Consider the following 19,711-nt stretch of genomic DNA (forward strand, 5'->3'; position numbering starts at 1 on the left):
GATTTTACCGAGATAAGTCCTAGATCTAGGCCTATATAATTCTCTATAGATCTAAATCTAGTCTAGATATAGAGATCTAGATCTAGATCTAGATTTAGAATTAACTTAAGAGTTAAATCTAACACTGTAGCCTACATCAGTCACTACACAGCTGAGTTCCCGAATGTTTACATTTATATATAAAAATCACATGACTGGTGGTAAATCTATCACATGACCTGGCTACTATTTCCCCTTGTAAACATAGATCTTTTTATTCAGAGTAACTTTTAATTAAAACTAGAATCTAGATTCTTCTAGATCTAGATAGAATCTAGATTCTAGATCTAGATCTAGATCTAGAATCTACAATTTATTTTTAAGATTCCGTGAAATGTACACCTAGATTTTCTATCTCTTACTCTGTTACTATTACTCTTACTTAATTGTTTATAGGCCTAGTATTATTAATAATATATATTAAAATAATATATAATTATAATTAATGAATTATAATACTAGTAGGCCTAATAGTAATAATATTAATTTAATAATAATTTAATTAATATTATTACTTATACTTTACTTACTAGACTCTAGAATACTCTAGATCTAGATCTAGAGATCTACTATCTACTAGAGTCTAGGAGTAGAGTCTAGTCTAGAGATTCTAGATGTACAAGAGAATCTCTGAGAGATTCTAGTCTAGTAAAAATCTATCTAGATCTAGTAAGCTAGGATTAGAGGATTAGCTGCGTACTCACTGATCTAATAATTATATTATTATAATAATACAGTGTCTAATGGCGAGTATTATTAGTAATACTGTAATACTCACTGTGACATCGGATGATTGTCCTAAAAAAATGTTTAAAAAAGTAAAAAGCCGACCTAAGCCTCTAACTAACTATGTCTAGAATCTATAGTAATGCTACTAGATCTAGTAACTTAAGCTCAGTAAGCTGCAAACCAGTGCAAGCTCAGTCACTGGTCTTAAGTCTTAAACTCCTGACCTCACTTTACTCAGGCCTAGTCTAGATCAGTGGCGTAGCGAGGTCGGGTGTCACCCGGTGCGGCACTTAATGGTGTCACCCCCCCCCCCCAGAGGCGTAGGGACCCCCCTCAAACTTGCACCCCCCTCAAACTTTCTATTTGCACCTCCCCCCCCCCCCCTCAAGTTTTCGATTTGCACCCCCCCTCAAACTTTCGATTTGCACCCCTCCCCCCCCTCAAGTTTTCGATTTGCAACCCCCCCCCCCCCCCCCTCAAGTTTTTCTCTATATATTTTGCGAATTTTTGCCTTGGTGTCACCCCCTAAATGGTGTCACCTGGTGCGGTCCGCACCCCCGCCACCCATCGCTACGCCTCTGGTCTAGATTACTAATTTAAGGACGTTGACCATTTCAAAATGATTTTTATTTCATAAAAATATAATTAAAAGTATTGATAAAATGAGTCTTACTCATAGATTTAACCCCCCCCCCCCCCACACACACACACGCAGTCTAAATCTAATGAATTATAATCCTAGCCAAAATTTAACATCAGTAAAGTTACAGGAAACTTTCTGCTTGGAGCTTCATAATGAAAAGTTAAATCCTATGTAAATACATGTCCATTTGTAGTATGTATTATTGTTTTTATTATTATATTTTTCACAGACACATGAAGGTGATATTTACACATATTGATAATAAATATAAATGGATAGAAGATGCCTCTACATTCTAACTATATTCATGAATTTATATTTGATCACAACTGCAAAAAATGCTGAAAATAAAATCAGAAATGTTTTACTTTTTGTAGGTAAGTGTGTTACAAACATTTGCTTGGATACTGCTCTATACTACAAAGCTTAATTTTCCCTCTAAATTTGAGCAAAAAACAAAATCAAACAATTTAAAATTGACCTAGTATGCTTTAAAAATAGATCAACACGAATATGTAACCTTTAATTTTTTTCCTGTAGGTAATGATGCTGGGTTTGAGAGTTTAATTTTTTTCTTGTGCTGCTCCTGTAGGTGATGATGCTGGGTCTGAGAGTTTAAATTTTTTCTTTTGCTGCTCCTGTAGGCGATGATGCTGGGTTTGAGAGTTTAAATTTTTTCTTTTGCTGCTTCTGTAGGTGATGATGCTGGGTTTGAGAGTTTAATTTTTTTCTTGTGCTGCTCCTGTAGGTGATGATGCTGGATTTGAGAGTTTAAATTTTTTCTTTTGCTGCTCCTGTAGGTGATGATGCTGGGTTTGAGAGTTTAATTTTTTTCTTGTGCTGCTCCTGTAGGTGATGATGCTGGGTTTGAGAGTTTAAGTTTTTTCTTGTGCTGCTCCTGTAGGTGATGATGCTGGGTTTGAGAGTTTAAATTTTTTCTTGTGCTGCTCCTGTAGGTGATGATGCTGGGTTTGAGAGTTTAATTTTATTCTTGTGCTGCTCCTGTAGGTGATGATGCTGGGTTTGAGAGTTTAATTTTTTCCTTGTGCTGCTCCTGTAGGTGATGATGCTGGGTTTGAGAGTTTAATTTTTTTTCTTGTGCTGCTCCTGTAGGTGATGATTCTGGGTTTGAGAGTTTAATTATTTTCTTGACCTGCTCCTGTAGGTGATGATTCTGGGTTTGAGAGTTTAATTATTTTCTTGACCTGCTCCTGTAGGTGATGATCAATGTTCCCTCTATGCTGCGCGGTTGTGTGGCCGCGCAGCAGTTTTGAGCTGCTGCACAGTGATTTTGTAAAATAAATATATCATCATACAAGACTTTTACAACACTGCGCCCATAAAATACATTTTGCACATTAGCTTTTCCCCCTTAGAGGGAACATTGGTTTGAGAGTTTAAATTTTTTTCTTGTGCTGCTCCTGTAGGTGATGATGCTGGGTTTGAGACTGAGGTGTACAACAACAGTGTGTGTAAAACTCCAGGGCTGAATGCCCTGGCAAAACAGAGTGTTGTCTTCACAAATGCTTTCACTTCAGTCAGCAGCTGCTCCCCAAGCAGGTGAGTTGTGCTGACTATGTGTACCTACAGGAACAATTAGCAAGGAAATACCTTGTGTACCCGCAAGGAAATACTTTGTCTTTTAATTTGTGAGGTATAAAAGAGCCTTTTTTTGCTACATTTGCTGAGCAAGCTTTCAACCTAGCCTTGAGAGTACTTCTGACCCTAAAAGCAGAAAATGTAAATGAAATCATAATTGCCCAAATGGTGGGTCAAGAGGGTCATTACCCCTATGAGAAGGGTTATTACCCTTGGAAGTTTGATTATTACTCCTGGAAGGGGAGTTATTGCCCCTGGAAAAACATCCATTAGTACCCCATGTATTATATATTACAGTCTTGCCCTACCAGCTTTTGTAAAAAATTTAAACCTTAAAAAACTGTGATGAACCAAAATGAAATACCCTTGTTTTACCATTTAGATCAGCCATTCTATCAGGCCTGCCCCAACATCAAAATGGCATGTATGGATTACACAACACAGTGCACAATTTCAACTCCTTCGATGGGCTGAAAAGTCTTCCACTCCTCCTTAAGCAAGCTGGAGTTAGAACAGGTATTAAATTTGTTACGGTAAAGTTTTTAAAAAAGTATAATTCAGTTGTTGTTTTTTTTCAATTTAATAAAAATTGTTTTTTAAAATGTGTGGATTCATTATGCTACACTGCCAGTGTTTTTAAAAAATGTGTAGATTAATTGTATCTGTATGTTGTTGTTTGTAAAATGTGTAGATAATTTATAATTGAATGCAGCATTCTGCATCTTAAACAGGGATTGTTGGTAAAAAACATGTTGGGCCTGAAAATGTCTACCCATTTGACTTTGCTGTAACTGAAGAGCAAGTCTCCATTAATCAGGCAGGTCGCAACATCACCTTCATGAAAGAAAAAGTGTCAGAATTTTTTAGCCAAACTAAAGAAGAGTAATTAATTTTTTTAAATATTATTTCATATAATTCAACTCTTTGTAACATGTTGTTAATCTTAATTTTAGTTTAATTTAATTTAAAATCAAATTATTTTATTTAATTAAGAAAATTTGTTTTATTGTTTCTGTATTTTTACCAGCAGTTAAAGTTTTTAAAACTAGTTCCCTTACAGCCAACAATTTTTCCTGTATGTTGCGTTCCATGACCCTCATCTTGTTCCCCAACAGCCAACCATTTTTCCTGTATGTTGCATTCCATGACCCTCATCTTGTTCCCCTACAGCCAACCATTTTTCCTGTATGTTGCGTTCCATGACCCTCATCTTGTTCCCCAACAGCCAACCATTTTTCCTGTATGTTGCGTTCCATGACCCTCATCTTGTTCCCCTACAGCCAACCATTTTTCCTGTATGTTGCGTTCCATGACCCTCATCTTGTTCCCCAACAGCCAACCATTTTTCCTGTATGTTGCGTTCCATGACCCTTATCTTGTTACCCTACAGCCAACCATTTTTCCTGTATGTTGCGTTCCATGACCCTTATCTTGTTCCCCTACAGCCAACCATTTTTCCTGTATGTTGCGTTCCATGACCCTCATCTTGTTCCCCAACAGCCAACCATTTTTCCTGTATGTTGCGTTCCATGACCCTCATCTTGTTCCCCAACAGCCAACCATTTTTCCTGTATGTTGCGTTCCATGACCCTCATCGATGTGGAAGCACGAACCCAGAGTTCGGAGAATTTTGTGAAAAATTTGGGAACGGTGACCCAGGTATGGGCATAATCCCCGACTGGGTCCCAACACATTACAGCCCTGACGAGGTCATCGTGCCCTATTTTGTGCCAGATACACCAGCTGCGCGGGAGGATATTGCTGCGCAGTACACAACTATCAGCCGCATGGATCAAGGTACGTGACTTGTAGCACTCATAATAATGTATGTTACAATTGACATTGCTGGCTATCTTTTGAAGTATTTCTTCTTCTATACTTTAGTCTAGGTTGTTTTTTTTTTAATCCAGACTTAGGATATTAATTTAAATTATGCACTTAATTAGTTTTTTGTTTTTTGTGTATAGGTATTCAACTTATTATGAAAGAGTTGGAGAAAGCTGGCCATTTAGATGATACTCTGATTTTATTCACCTCGGATAATGGCATCTCATTTCCAAGTGGACGCACCAACTTGTATACATCAGGAATGGCCGAGCCATTTTTAGTGTCATCACCAGTGGGGAGAACCAAATGGGGAAGTGTAAGAGTACATTTATATTCTCAAGTTGATCATAGGAAGATGGTTTTAAAATGTTTTTGTGGATTACTTTCATAGTCACATCAAAAGCCTCAGAAATTTGCTCTCAAATGGTTAGTGTCTCATATCATCCCCATCACCACTTTACTTCTGCTTGAAATATTTGTATTTGTTATCTTTCTTTAGCATCTTGGTTTATTTAAGTGGTGGCTTCTTTCTCTCTTTTAAAGATGGGCTGTGGCTATAATAATTGGTTTAATTTCTTTTTGTTTATGTTGTTTACATTACAGTATGTTTTGTTCCTTTCTGATAATGTTTTCTCCTGAAATTTCCATTAAAAACTGTTATTAGATTTTTTTCATTTATAACAAGTAGTTACCAGAAGTGAAATTATTCATCTAGTACATATTAAATTACTTTTAAAAAGTAGACAGATGAATCTATCTGCTTTATTTTCATCTTTCATCTTGTAAAATATTTGTACAAATACTTAAGCTCAATGATTTTAGAGACATTTTATAGAAGCAAAAATGTTTGAATTATGTCAGAGTTGTCTCCCATACTATCTTTAATCAAGAAAAAACTTGATTTGTTACACCAGGTAAACAAAGAGCTGATCAGTTTACTGGACATTGTCCCCACTGTTCTGGACTGGTTTAGTATCAAGTATCCGTCTTACAAGCTGGAGGGTCAAGAAGTTAGGCTAACAGGCTCGTCCCTTTTGCCACTTGTCAATGACCTAGTTACTGATAAGCCTCTTGACCTAAACAAAGGACAGCCTACTGGGGTAAGTACATTGTTTTTTAATAATTTAAAGAGAGTACTTAATTTGTACTGGTGAAATGGGTGACTTCTCAGGGTAAAACTAACCAGACTCCATTAGTTAATGTATACTGGTGTAAAACCTCAATAGGGATTATTTCATCGTATAGGCCTACTTTAAAATCAGTTTATAAAACACAGGTGATCGGTACGGTGATATTTAATAGATGTGTGTTGCATATCAGGTCTTATGCTGTATGTTCCCCACTCACCTGTTAGCAGCTGCATGTATGTATGTTGACAGGTCAGCATAGAAAAAAGTACCAGCTGGATAAACCAGTTAGTCCATGTATAAGGACAAATGTAGACCAAATTACGTTCACTATAAAATTGGTTAGAAGTGAAGTTAATTATTTAAATTCTTAGTTTCGACTTCATTGTATGTTGTTGTAACAGTATGTATGGTGTACTTGGTTGTGTAAATAAGACATACAATTTTAAATACATTTTTAGTGAATTAGAATTTTATTTTAGAAGCATGAGAAAAGACTGTTTTAAATTTCAAAAATAATTTTCATTGAAATTAGCTGTACAAAATCTTGACATAGATAAAAACATAAATACATTCATAGCCTTTATACTCTTTGTTGCCATGTTTTTGTTTACCCTATTTGGTATGGTAAACCTATACCCTACTGGGTATGGGAAACTAAAGCACTTCTCTGTATGGTTAAGTGGATAGGTAACTTAGTATCATACACCAAAGATACTCATCAACACAATTTGTGTCACATTACAATATATAAATTCCCACAAATCAAAATTGTAGCCCTATGTTTTGGGCTAAATTTTGACATCTCAGTTAAATTACTATTCTAATTTCATATATACCCTTAATAAATTTCTCCATTGACTTTGCCTACTAAATTACAAGAAACTTTTAACGAATTTACTGTTTTGGAATATTGTGTTATGTAAAACATATAACACAATGGTAAAGGCCTATAACATTGACTTTTTTCTTTATTCTTATATTCACAAAATATCTGCAGTTTTAGTAGGTTAGATGAAAGAGTTAACACAAATGACTTGTGCATTTTTACTTTTGACACAATGTGATGGTTTACAGCTAACAAAGATATAACAATCAACTTAGTAAAAAATAATGCCATTCCTTAACTTACTTCTAATAGTTATATTGTGGTTTGTGTAGGGATGGGGGGGGGGGGGGTCCTAGAAATGTAAAATAATATGAGGAGCGATGGTCTGAGGAAATGTTATATAATGGTATATGAAGTAATAGGTGGGTTTTAGTTATTTATCGTTACCATGCCATGTGACCATTACAAAACTCTGGTTGGTTTGTATTGATCACATGACCATGCTATGTGACCATTACAGCACTCTGGTTGGATGGTATTGGTCACATGAGCAGGCCATGTGACCATTACAGTACTCTGGTTGGCTGGTATTTGTTACATTTTCAAACATTTAAAGATCTCTCTACCATCATCATGTGAAACTAATGTTAAAGACCTTTCTATCCACATCATGTGAAACCAATGTTAAAGACCTCTGTAACCACATTATGTCTAATGTTAAAGACCTATACACATCATGTGAAACCAATGTTAAAAACTTCTGTAACCACATTATGTCTAATGTTAAAGACCTATCCACATCATGTGAAACTAATGTTAAAGACCTTTCTATCCACATCTTGTAAAACAAATGTTAAAGACCTTTCTATCCACATCTTGTAAAACAAAAGTTAAAGACCTTTCTATCCACATCATGTGAAACCAATGTTAAAGACCTCTGTAACCACACCATGTCTAATGTTAAAGACCTATCCACATCATGTGAAACTAATGTTAAAGACCTTTCTATCCACATCTTGTAAAACAAATGTTAAAGACCTTTCTATCCACATCATGTAAAACAAATGTTAAAGACCTTTCTATCCACATCATGTGAAACCAATGTTAGAGACCTCTGTAACCACATTATGTCTAATGTTAAAGACCTATACACATCATGTGAAACTAATGTTAAAGACTTCTCTATCCACACCCCTATGTGTGTGTGGTAGATTTATCTCTCGTCCATTTTCCTCCACAACACTCCCCATATAGACAGGTGCGCCTGAACTTCCCTTACAGGTGGCGGTGTCGTACCTGGTCCTTTTATGAGGTAATTTGATCTCTCGTGACATGATGAACTCCTGGATAAACACAGAGAACCAGGTCAGGACTGGTTCCTGTAAGGTCTCTAAAGTGTTGAACATATTTTGCAGCACTCTGTTGTTTTCAAGCTGCTCACTGTTCCACAAGATTTCTCTATCCAGAATTTTCCCGAAGCTGAATTTTTTGCTCTCCCCGTGGGGGTGAGAAATAATGATAGCATAATCTTTAGAAATTTTTCTCAACTCCGCAGGAATTTGCAGCCAGGCGTAGTGTTTTATTTCATCAACTAACATGAGTTTACCAACTAGATCTTTGTTATGCACGTAACAACTAAACACACCATAGTCCATCTCTCGTTTAGTCAGTGTGATGCTACTTCCTTGTTCTGTATGGGGAGGGCTTTCTTTGTCGTCATAGAAAAACTCTACAGTTGTTCGAGATGCATCAAAGTCATTCTTGACGACATGCATGTTGGTGATGATGCTGATGCCGCCATACACCTCATGTGGATCCTCAATGTGACACTTGTTGCTGCTGCATGTTTTCACAATCCCGCGCTCCCTCACAACAAAACACACACGGCCAGTAGCTTTCCCATTGCTGGTGACTCTTTTAAGTTTAACAACGAGAAGTGCGCAGTACTTCAACCAGACAAGTACGCTCGCATGCCTAAGGTCATGGGGCAGGTGGGCAAGGGTCAGTTTCTTCACGTCTACAAACTCATGGTGCCGATGTTTCTTGGGGCAGCATTCCAGGCTCTGGTCACCATCTACTGTGTCCATGAACTCCATCCCATAAATAAAATCTAAACAAACACAAAATACAAGGTTCCATGTGAGTTGTCAAAGAAATACAAATGTGAAAACTTGAAAATTATGGAAGTATGACATGCATACATGAAAACTTTAAAAAATATGGGGGTAAGAAATGCATACATTAAAACTTTAAAAATGTGATGTATACTAAACAAAACTAAGGTGAAATTTCTGCCCTATCTGACTCATCATGATTATCTGACTCTATCTTAAAGTTCTATCTTTTGACAGAACCAAATACAAACTAAATGTCCAAACCTTCAAAAAGATTCTTGATCTGAGAATCCAAACAAATTGGATCTCCTAAGCCTCTAAATGTATTGTCCTGATAAAACAGGACCAAAAACAAACTAATGTCCTCACCTTCAAGAAGGTCCTTGACCTGACAGAACCTGAGGTACCTGTACTCCACCTGCTCTGACCTCCAGCAGAGGCTCGGAGTGTGGCACCAGCAGATGATCCTCATGTGCTGACATTGGCTACAAGTTCCAGACTGAGACTGGCCACAGTACATTTTCTGCCACAGTTGTACTAGGCTTTTACCTTGTAAAATCTTTGTCTGATGTAAAAATACAGGTTTACTTTAACCACACATAGGCACAATTTTTACTGAATACAGACAGTGTGGATCTACTTAAAAAATTATCTGGCCACTAAGTGCAATGAAATTTATCTTAATATATTTTTAACCAAGATTATTCTGAAAAAACTTCCAAGTCTAAGCTGTATAGAGCAAAGATACAGAAGCTGTTTCTCAAATCACTAGAGATGAGAGGACTGAGTATAACAGAAGTCCCACAAATCTTGCCCAGCATAAAGTTGTATGAGCAACTTTGGCTGGCACCTGACCACATATAATACTCACATTGATATCTTGTTGAGCTAGTATAGCAAAAATATGGTAGCCTTTTTAAATAATGCAGGTGTTTAATTTTTACTGAGCAGTCTTGAAGGTAGGATGATCGAATCAGTTTTGAATATTTTTTTTAAAATCAAACAAACTTCACCTACCAACATTGTGTGATCTTGGGTCAACTTGACACTGAGCTGATATCCTAGTCACACTGTATGATGGATTTTCCTTTTGCCAATCTTATAAGGGACATAACCTTGGGGAATATGTCTTCATTTTGTCTTGTACAGCAAACTTTTTTCTCATGGCTGGGATTGAAGAGAAGAAACTTTCTCATTTCTAATTGTATTTCTAATTGCTATTTAAAAGTGTTTACCAAAAGCAAACTGCTTGATGGCATGATAGCAAATTTTAAAAGTGTTCACTGCTGTTTTTTTTTATTGCTCAACAGTCCTCAACTAAGCTTCTTTTTGGGTAACAACTACCCTTAACATTAGTAATCTGAATATGGTAGTAGTTGACACATTATTGTTTTACTTAAGGCTTGTTATGAACCAGTGATTGTTGTATGCATGTAATATTGTTTCATAATTGTTACTTTTAATTTAACATGTATGTAACCATTATTGTTTCTACTTCTTTGTTCTTAATTTTAATGTTGGAACGGATTCCCTCCAACACAATTAAGCGTACGTGTCAACTGGTTATGCACCATATTGGCCGTTGACTCCGATTTCAGCCTGCTTTTCTTTTTAGATTTACTTCCATAGCCTTTGTCCAAGAACAAACAACAAGGCAGCAGTTGTTTAATTTTGGAGTTGTCTCTCCTAGAAGAGTTGCTGTCCCCAGCTATCGAGCCTCATTAGCAACCATGCACTTTACCGACTCGACCAATCTGACCCCTGTTTAAGATTCGTAATTTTTATATTTTGTAGCCTATTCATTTATTTTTATAAACGTGAATTGTCTGTATATGCTGTAGACTCCTGTCGGCACAGGTGTTGGTTAAGCCCCTTGAAGTCTATTCAAATGTAACTGTCTTGTCTCAGGGAGGTTGTTTACCTCCCTTCATATATGCACTGACCTTTATACTTTTTTTCTTTTGAAATATATTGTGCTGCCAATGACAAAATATGATACGTTTAAAGCATGTAGCCCTAAAGCACTTATGCAAAAAATTGGAAGGCAATATTTAAGCGCTCATGCATAGCCGTACATATTGATTTCACACAACACACCTTGTACAACATACAGCCACACACACACACACATACCTTGTTCCCCATAGCACCCTTTGTATGCCTACTTTACAAGAAGCATGTTGTGTAACACGCAACACACCGTGTTCAACACAGCACTCTTTGTACATAGGCCTAACAAGAAACTTGTGGTGCAACACACAACACACCTTGTTCTTGTGGATTACACACCACCTGTATAACACAGCCAAAACAGTAGCCAAAACTCTACACTTTATCAAACATAACACTACACACTTTATCCAATACCAAACTACACACTTTATCCAACACAACACTACACACTTTATCCAATACAAAACTACACACTATCCAACACAACACTACACACTTTATCCAACTATGCTGGATTTCTCGCGGCCTACGATATAAATCTACCTAGTAAGAAAACGAAACCTAACAGACCCAACAGCTATTTTAAACGATTGGACAAAAATTCTATGAAATGTGTGTGAATGTGGAAAATGTCGTTATATTGGTTATATGCAGTATGATGTTGGTGTAGGTGTAGAGCAATTTTGTAGGTCGGTAATAACAGGGCCTTTGCTAAATAACTGCATCTTGTGGTTAGCACATTCTTATATTGAACTCAGTCATAACTTATCGTTGCGGGTGAATTTTTTAGCTCTCTAACTCTAAGGATGTGATACTAATATTTTCAAAATCACCAACGTTCAAATTGTATTATGATTAGGTGAAGGAAGTGCCTTATAAAAAAGCTGTAGTTTCAGTTGTTACACCATCCTCGTGTATTATTCGTTTCTCTACGCTTGGCTGCACACGCATGCCTAGTCGTCTTCCTTTTCTCTAAGGTCACCCGTGTATCGTGATGTCATCGCTGTGTGGTTTGTTGATTGCGTGAGGCTATTTTTATCTAACACTCCCCTCCGTCCCTCCCTCCTCTCTATACTTCCGCCTCCTCGCTCTGGCGTTCTCTGAAGTACATCAAGTGTTTATTTACCACAACACAAGTGTGCAACTCATGTGCCTTGTTATTTCTAGAGCAGTTAAGCTAAGCTAATTACTTTGTTAGGTGGAGTGGATGAGGCCTGACTGATATTGGTGCAGGCCTAAATGAAACCAAATGTATCGAGATGAGGATAAGGGCCATGACCCGCGAAAAGTATTGAGAGCAAAGAATAAGAAATGAAACTGTAATTTATACGAAAATGGAGATGAAATAGAGATAACCACGTATGACCCACTTTAATCACCCTTTAGACTTTAGATCTACTGTAGACCTATGAGCCTTGCCTCACCATTGATAGTTTATGTTGATGTTTTCAGGCCGGTATAGGTCCATGTTGTTACATTGGTCGATTATTTCAGTTAAAAACTGTCCCCCCCCCCCCTCACCTGGCTGTAGAGGGGTGGGTTTACGGAGACAGGTGAAGCCCCCGGCATTTTGTATGTGTCGCTACCTCACTTGATCACCCCAAACTGTCACACTTCCGTCAACTGAATGGGTGATAGTTGACGTTTTAAATTCTTGAACTTTTCAGACAGTACCGTGGTTTTTAATCTGAGAATGCCAAGTTTGTAAGAAATGTAGAACTTTGAAGTTGCTGTTTGTCTTGCCTCTGACAAGAGGTGTCCACAAATGTCATAACGACTTGAGAGATGTGTGTAGGCATATGGGTAACGGACAGTAATCAATTTGAATGGACTTTAGAAAAAACGTAACCTACTCACCACATCAGTGATAGACCCCAGTATCCCTATTGTGATACAATTTTTTTTTTAATTCTGCGATTTGAAATGTTTTACTTAGCTTAATGACTGCCAGACTAGATCTAGATTCTAGTTCATTTTTTTTTTCAATCCGCTTTATTAGATTACGTCAGCTACTAATAGTACGCCTTGTAATAGATTAAATAATATACTGATATCATTTTATTTATAGTACTCGATCTTCCCGCTGGACATTGGGAATACCCTTTGAACATTGGTAAAAAGTACCTACATTCTTGTTACATTATAAACAAACAGTATTCCTTTAACCATCAGACAAATGACCAGATTTAGTGGTAATAAAGACTGAATATTAGTCTTTTAGAGAGACAGATTTTAAGAGCAGTCAACACAGATTCTCCTGGGTCTTAAAAATCGTGCTTTTACTCTGCTGACCAGTGGGCCTGATTAGATCTACGTCTAGTAGCAGCACAACATTTGGCCACCGTGGTAGAGTACAGCGCGCGGCGTCAAAACGGCCCCGACAAATGGACCCCGGCTTATAGGCTCCAGTGTTTCTTTCAGACTTTTTTCTCCGGGGGGGGGGGGGGCGGTTGAAATTTTCGGGGGGGCGGTAGACTTTCTTCGGGGGGGGGGGGGGGGCGGACACTGTTAAAAGTATATATTTTCTATATAAATTATATAAATTTCATTTCGTTCAGGGGGCGGTAAAAAATTTTCGGGGGGCTAAGCCCCCCCCCCCCCCCGAAGAGATGCATGGAAGAAACTCTGATAGGCTCCCGACAAAAAAAAACCCTCAGTTATTTGGATTCCCGACAAAGGGGTCCCTGTCTGTCAATACGATACTAATAGAGACAATAGTCAAAAGTGGTCAAACTATTCATTTATCTGGCGCCAATATGTCGGGAGTCATTAGGCCTATGTAGTGTACCCATTGCTATGTAACCAATATGTCATGAGCCCATTTGTCTGAAGCCAATATGTCAGGGCCCTTTTGACGGGGCCTATTGCCGGTGCACCAGAATACATGCATGATTTCACAAACTACCGAACAGTTGTCACCTGTAGTTACAGCATTGGGCGTGTTGCTAGACAAAAGAGTCAGGTTTCATATCGATTGACAACCAACACGGGCGCTGGGAATCCAGGTCAATAAAAACTAACTAGAAGATTGCCCGCCAGTTTAAGCCTATGAATTCTCATGGTCCAACCTACTCTGGAGATCATTAAAATTAACCTGAATGTTGAATCAATGAGGGAGGGACACACTAAATATGACCTATTTAAAGAAACAAGCTGTTAGGCCTAGGTGTTATCATAGAAGTCGGTCAGGTAATGACTCATCTGATTAGATTAGAAGAGACATAATTCTACACACCTGATCTCTGTTCAGGTGTGAAATTTGCATATCAATATAAATATGGATTGATTTAGAATTACTTACTAACTAAACTTAAATGAATAGACAAGGTTTTTTTTATAGTTTTGCAGAAACTTGTTTTAATTTCAAATCAGGTTTCTGAATTTGACATTAACCAGACATTAATATTAAGTTAATTGAAAACAAAAACACTGCAACTTTATATGAACACACTATTGAAACATTAATAGGGTTATGTCATTCAACTTATTCTTTAAACTATTTATACCAGGTCGTGCCTACAGCTCTATCAATGACTCTTCTATATAAATAAATTACTTATTATATCATCTGCTTTAATTCGTTTTATATCAGTTACTATTTATCCAAGTATTCAAAATGTAAACAATTATACACAAATCAGAGTAATGAATTTGAAAGAGAGTGTTATATAACATTGCTTTATATCACTACTCCACCTGATTTATAACAAAATGACTAACTACCTCTAACCTCCTTTTGTTTTATATTTGTGAAATCCCCAACAATATTAGACACACATGGTTATTTCAAACTCTTTAGGCAACACATAGCCATACAAGCAATCAAGGCTACTGAATAAAGTACACATTACATGAAAACTATTGTAAAAATACATTAAATTAGCTGTCAGAAGGTCTTTATGAATAACAAGGCAGAATAATAATCTCTAGATCAGTACCCTTTAACATGATGTAGAATTATTGAATGCTTTGTTGTTATGCGTTAGTGTATTCTGGTTTATGGAACAAATCATATGAAAATAAAAGAAATATATTAAAATCTGGTGGAGATGTTCTATCACAGCTTATCATCAAAGTCTTTGTATACAAAGTTAAAATATAGTGTGAACACAATTTTAGTTTTAAAGTTACATCAACAATTATTTGAGCTGAGAGTGTACACAATGTGGTCCAGTCACCCATCCCCAGCTGCTACGTGAAGCAAATATTCAAATTTTTAGATCGGTCCCTCCCTCTGTGTGTGTGAGCCTGGTTAATCTCTAGCCCGTGTTCCGTGACGGTGTTGCCCATGTATACAGGAGCGCCAGAGCTGCCCATGCACGTGGCTGTTGTGTACCAGGTAATTTTGTAGGAGATGGGGATGTCTTGGCACAGCGGTGTGTTCAGGTAGGCCTGGAACCTCTGCAGCCCTGTGTTGCCCTGCTTCTCCAGAATGTTGAAGATTTCATTTAAAAATGCCACATTCTGCGACTCTCTGCTGCCTTTGTCTTTGATTTCACTCTCAACAACTTTCCCGATGCTGATTTTTTTGGGGGCACCGTGAGGGTGAGAGATGATTATGGCGTACTGTTTGGAGGCCATTCTAATTTTTTCTGGAATTTGCTGCCACTTGTAATTTCTAAAACTATCCAACGTGTAAACAAATGAGATTACATCTTGAGAATGTACATAGCAGCTGAACACACTGTAATCCATTTTTTTGTTCGTAACATGGACAACATATCCTAACTCACTCCAGAGTAAAGCATCATTCTCTTCATTGTAACAAAAATCAACTCTTGTTCTGGCAGAGTCACTGTTATCTCTTATAACATGTTTGTTTGTTATAATTCCAATACCACCGTACGTGTTATGGACATTACCATAAAGAGGTCTGTATGGACAGTGTATGTCATCACAGGGCATGGTTTTTTTTATCTCTGATGGCATCACGCAAGCCCGGCCTGTGGCTTTGATGCCAGACTTGATCAGCCTCACCACAAGGGGGGCGCAGTTTCTCAGCCACACATAAACCCTGGGGTCTCTCAGATCTGCTGGGAGATGGTCCAGGGAAAACTCATTGACTGGGATAAACTCGCTGTGTTGGTGTCTTTTTTCACAGTAGGGATTCAAATCATCTTCAGGCTCGGCTTCAATCTCTGTTGGGGATGGAAAAATTTAAATCTACATAAATATTTCTTTTCATAGATGGAAAATTTAAATCTACATAAATATTTCTTTTCATAGATGGAAAATTCATATCTACATAAATATGTCTGTTCATAAATGGAATTTTTAAATCTGCATTAAAAAAAATGTAAATCTATATTACAAAAATTTCTTGTCAGGAAATTTTAAAATTATAAATTTGCATGTGGCAATGCTAGCAAAATAAACAATTGTTGTTTGAATTCACTAGTTACAAGACATTGTATTTGTATGGAGATGCTTTAATACTTTTTATTGAAACAGTCAATATGTAATATTATATCTATTATTCAGCAAAACAAGGTTAAAATATACCTTTAAAAGCCAAGAAAGACACAATTTTTGTACTAAAATCTGAAGACATCCTTTATTATTGATTATTCTACCTATTGACCCACATTTTAAAAAAATGCCACAACAACTTGACATACCATGTAAAGGTTCACCATCAAAGCAAAAGTCTAGATATCTGTAGCTCAAACTCTGATCTTCCCAACCCAGTCCTTGGTCACGCTTGTTGAGACACTGACAAGTGGCCAGTAACCTCCCACACACTGAGCACACTACACTAGTTGTTCTCTTTGGGATTAACACGGAACATAAGCTGCTTAGTGAATCCATTGGATTTACATCTGTAATAGATACAAAATTTGAATTTTTAAAAGTATTATTACTTAGAACCAAAGGTTAAAATCTAAAAAATTATTGTAATTCCACCCTGTCCGGTGAAGTAGAGTTAATCTGTTTGTGTGACCACAGCATATAAGAGGATAGTTTGGAGAACAGGCTTTACTTTCCCTAAGCTAATGTTATTTAAGTGTACTTCAGAAGTCCTACAAATGCTGTTTAAGGTCCGAACTAGATATGTTCTGGACTTAACTAAACTTTGGGAAAGTAAATGGCTGGGAGGTGTACTGACAACACTATCCCCTAAATATAAACATGGCGTTAAGGGCCTAAATAACCCCTAATTCATAATTATGATAATTATCAAATATTATTTCACGAGATCTAACTATTTAATAATAATATTGCAGATAATTTAGGCATATTAATGAATTAATTATTTATAGTTTTTATAGGTGTAGGCCCTACCTGACACACTGGTAGCCTTACTGCTAAATATCTAACTTTTTAAACTAATGCAGGCCTACCACTTAGGACTTAGGCCCTATTTCTTTTTTTTTTTTAATAATAATATTTTAATATTAATAACTAGAGGTCTAGATCTAGAGATCTAATTATCTAGATCTAGGCCAATCTGAATCTAGGCCCTAGGCCTACTAGAATCTAGATCTAGATTTCTCTCTAGATCTAGATTAGATCTAACTAAATCTAGATATTCTAGATCTATATTAGAATTAGATATCTAGATCTAAAATCTAGATCTCTAGAGTTTCTAGAAATCTAGTGGTAGAGTAGAGTCTAGTCACTAGTCTAGACTAGATCTAGCTAGAGGCTAGAGTCTCGTTATCCGTCAATGTTATATAGATATCTAGTATATAGATCTATTAGAGGATCTATATATTATATATTAAATATATAGGCCTATAGATTCTATTATTATTTATTTTCACATTGCAGTTAAATATATCTAGATCTATAACACTATAAGTATAACTTTAGAAGTTTAGATGCAACTAACCTGCGTGGCGATCTTTAATTAAAATTACAGTCAGCGACCCACCATTAACGTGTTTTCTCTTTGTTATTATTGATAGCCTAGTCTAGGTTGTGCACAGACGCGCTGCAGTTGTATGACTGCAGACAATCCTGTTACTAAATTTAGGTCATGTTTACACATTGGGGAAGGGCGGGAATAGGTATGACGACGTAACCCAATATATCTCATAATTAAAAACAGCTGTTTTCGTTTACCTCCCTTGTTCTAGTCTAAGTCTAGAAACTAGGACTCTAGGTGTACTTTACTGTCTGTAATTTGTAAACTGTTTTACTTTTTGTTGTTCTTAGAATTTTATGTTATAGGCCTTTTTAATCAAATTAATTTTGGCTCTTAAACTAGAGCGATTAAAATTAATATAAAATAGGCAAGATATTAGGCAACACGACAAAGCCAAGTCTTGAAGTATTTTTTTTCCGTTTTTTAATTTCACTACAGGCACCTAGATTTTAGATCTAGATATTTATATTTGTTCCATCTTTAAAAGCTTCCATTTTAGTTAGTTTTTTTAGTGCATGAAATCTACGAACTTATGTTGCATAATAGATTCTAGCGTCCTAAAGCGGGGGGCTGTGCGGACGGCACATATTGACATGGTGACACCATCTAAGAGGTTGACACCAATTGGGGAGGGGTGGGTCATCACATCAGGTCTCACCCGCCTCGTGTATGTCTTATATAATTATTTGAGTGTTATTAGTGTTTTCATTTATTAAAACAGACACTTTGCAAATTTATTATTACGTTTAAAAGAGAATAGAGGTAACCATACCCTTGCTCCAACTAACATTTGTTATAAAATCTATTTGTAAAAAAAAAAAATTTTTAAAAAACTATTTGTTTCATTAGTGTTTTTTCTTGTAATATCTATCAGGCCGCAAGCACAACATCAGTCACAGGTGCAACATCAGCCACAGGTGCAACATCAGCCACAGGTGCGACATCACTAAACCGAAGCGCAGTGTTTGCCAGCCACAGCCTGCATGAAATAACAATGTACTACCCAATGAGATCCATCCGCACACAAGACTTTCACCTGATCCACAACCTCAACTTCCTCATGCCATTCCCCATAGACCAGGATTTCTTTGTGTCCCCCACATTCCAGGACATCCTGCGCAGGACGCGGGACAAACTGCCCCTCCCCTGGTACAAGACCCTGCAGCAGTACTACTACAGGGAGCAGTGGGAGCTGTATGACCTCCGATCTGACCCCAGGGAAGTCCGCAACCAGGCAGATAACCCTTTGTACCACACAACCCTCCTCACCCTCCAGACCCAGCTTAAAGACTGGCAGAATCAAACTGCTGATCCCTGGGTCTGTGCCCCTAACGCTGTTCTTGAGTTCCAGGGTGTTTATAAAAGCAGACCTCAGTGCTTGTCACTCGAGAACTCCCTCCCCCACAAACCACTTCCATCAGTCCAGGTGACCAATATTGTAATCACTAAAGAAACGTCCACCTATTTACAAGTTGTTCTACCCTTTTATTACGACACGCCTATCATTTTAGCGTGGATGCTATCACTTGTGATTTGTTCTTACCTTACACTACTGATACACTCTAAATTAAATGATTCACATCATCTTGAAGAGACAAACTCTACCAACAAAAGTAATCAACTATCCTTTGCTGAAGTTCAAGTAGAGGACCAAAATAATGGGCTTGATCATGGCAAAACCAAAGTGCCAGGATGACCATCTTTTTTTAGTAAAAACAAAATTTTTTTATATTAATATTTATTATATTTTTTAGCTATGTTGACTTACATATGATTTTAAAACAGATTAATATGTGAGAATTACATGTGTAATAATAATTTTATTGATTATTATTACATTTATTTATTCCTAAGGGTGAAGTAATTTGTGATTAGTAATGCTGAGTAACCAATGTTATTGTACATAAACAATATATCATATATCAAATACTATTTAAAATACCACAATTTGTTTGTTGTTTTTTTATCACAAAAAATAAAGAC

At 36.8% G+C, this 19,711-nt stretch overlaps 3 protein-coding genes across 7 annotated transcripts; 1 reads left to right on the plus strand and 2 right to left on the minus strand.

Annotated features, from left to right (window-relative positions):
- The first annotated feature begins 221 nt into the window (after window positions 1–221).
- Window positions 222–19,691, plus strand: LOC131933391 (N-sulfoglucosamine sulfohydrolase). Of its 3 annotated transcripts, none has more exons than XM_059290292.1 (9): window positions 222–237; window positions 1,641–1,788; window positions 2,839–2,971; window positions 3,393–3,526; window positions 3,742–3,892; window positions 4,566–4,807; window positions 4,978–5,153; window positions 5,752–5,937; window positions 18,603–19,691. In XM_059290292.1, the coding sequence occupies exons 2-9, from the start codon at window positions 1,683–1,685 to the stop codon at window positions 19,422–19,424; spliced, it is 1,950 nt and encodes a 649-aa protein (XP_059146275.1). In that variant the 5' UTR covers window positions 222–237; window positions 1,641–1,682; the 3' UTR covers window positions 19,425–19,691. The 3 variants fall into 3 exon arrangements, with proteins under 3 accessions (XP_059146275.1, XP_059146173.1, XP_059146224.1); XM_059290190.1 differs by lacking the exon at window positions 222–237 and adding an exon at window positions 290–375; XM_059290241.1 differs by lacking the exon at window positions 222–237 and adding an exon at window positions 697–785.
- Window positions 7,795–12,814, minus strand: LOC131933662 (uncharacterized). Of its 3 annotated transcripts, none has more exons than XM_059290339.1 (4): window positions 12,718–12,814; window positions 9,925–10,074; window positions 9,277–9,472; window positions 7,795–8,903 (listed from the first exon to the last, which is right to left on the minus strand). In XM_059290339.1, exons 2-4 carry the CDS (start codon window positions 9,928–9,930, stop codon window positions 7,948–7,950), a joined length of 1,158 nt encoding a protein of 385 aa, XP_059146322.1. In that variant the 5' UTR covers window positions 9,931–10,074; window positions 12,718–12,814; the 3' UTR covers window positions 7,795–7,947. The 3 variants fall into 3 exon arrangements, with proteins under 3 accessions (XP_059146322.1, XP_059146345.1, XP_059146374.1); XM_059290362.1 differs by lacking the exon at window positions 12,718–12,814 and adding an exon at window positions 11,041–11,176; XM_059290391.1 differs by lacking the exon at window positions 12,718–12,814 and having other exon boundaries at window positions 9,925–10,145.
- Window positions 14,189–17,795, minus strand: LOC131933974 (uncharacterized). The gene is made up of 3 exons (XM_059290447.1): window positions 17,693–17,795; window positions 16,479–16,679; window positions 14,189–15,998 (listed from the first exon to the last, which is right to left on the minus strand). The coding sequence occupies exons 2-3, from the start codon at window positions 16,666–16,668 to the stop codon at window positions 15,052–15,054; spliced, it is 1,137 nt and encodes a 378-aa protein (XP_059146430.1). The 5' UTR covers window positions 16,669–16,679; window positions 17,693–17,795; the 3' UTR covers window positions 14,189–15,051.
- Window positions 19,692–19,711: the final 20 nt, after the last annotated feature.

Source organism: Physella acuta, unplaced genomic scaffold (genome assembly GCF_028476545.2).
Source record: "Physella acuta isolate Inbredline_101_S28 unplaced genomic scaffold, ASM2847654v3 ptg000011l, whole genome shotgun sequence".
Classification (NCBI taxonomy): domain Eukaryota; kingdom Metazoa; phylum Mollusca; class Gastropoda; family Physidae; genus Physella; species Physella acuta.

Coding starts and splice junctions, on each gene's coding strand:
- LOC131933974 (XM_059290447.1), bottom strand. CDS start 16,668: ATGGATTCACTAAGCAGCTTATGTTCCGTGTTAATCCCAAAGAGAACA. Junction 15,999..16,478: donor TGATGGTGAACCTTTACATG/GTATGTCAAGTT, acceptor CATCCCCAACAG/AGATTGAAGCCGAGCCTGAA.
- LOC131933662 (XM_059290339.1), bottom strand. Junction 8,904..9,276: donor GGTCAAGGACCTTCTTGAAG/GTGAGGACATTA, acceptor GTGTTTGTTTAG/ATTTTATTTATGGGATGGAG.
- LOC131933391 (XM_059290292.1), top strand. CDS start 1,683: ATGGATAGAAGATGCCTCTACATTCTAACTATATTCATGAATTTATAT. Junction 3,527..3,741: donor GCAAGCTGGAGTTAGAACAG/GTATTAAATTTG, acceptor CATCTTAAACAG/GGATTGTTGGTAAAAAACAT. Junction 5,154..5,751: donor GGAGAACCAAATGGGGAAGT/GTAAGAGTACAT, acceptor TTGTTACACCAG/GTAAACAAAGAGCTGATCAG.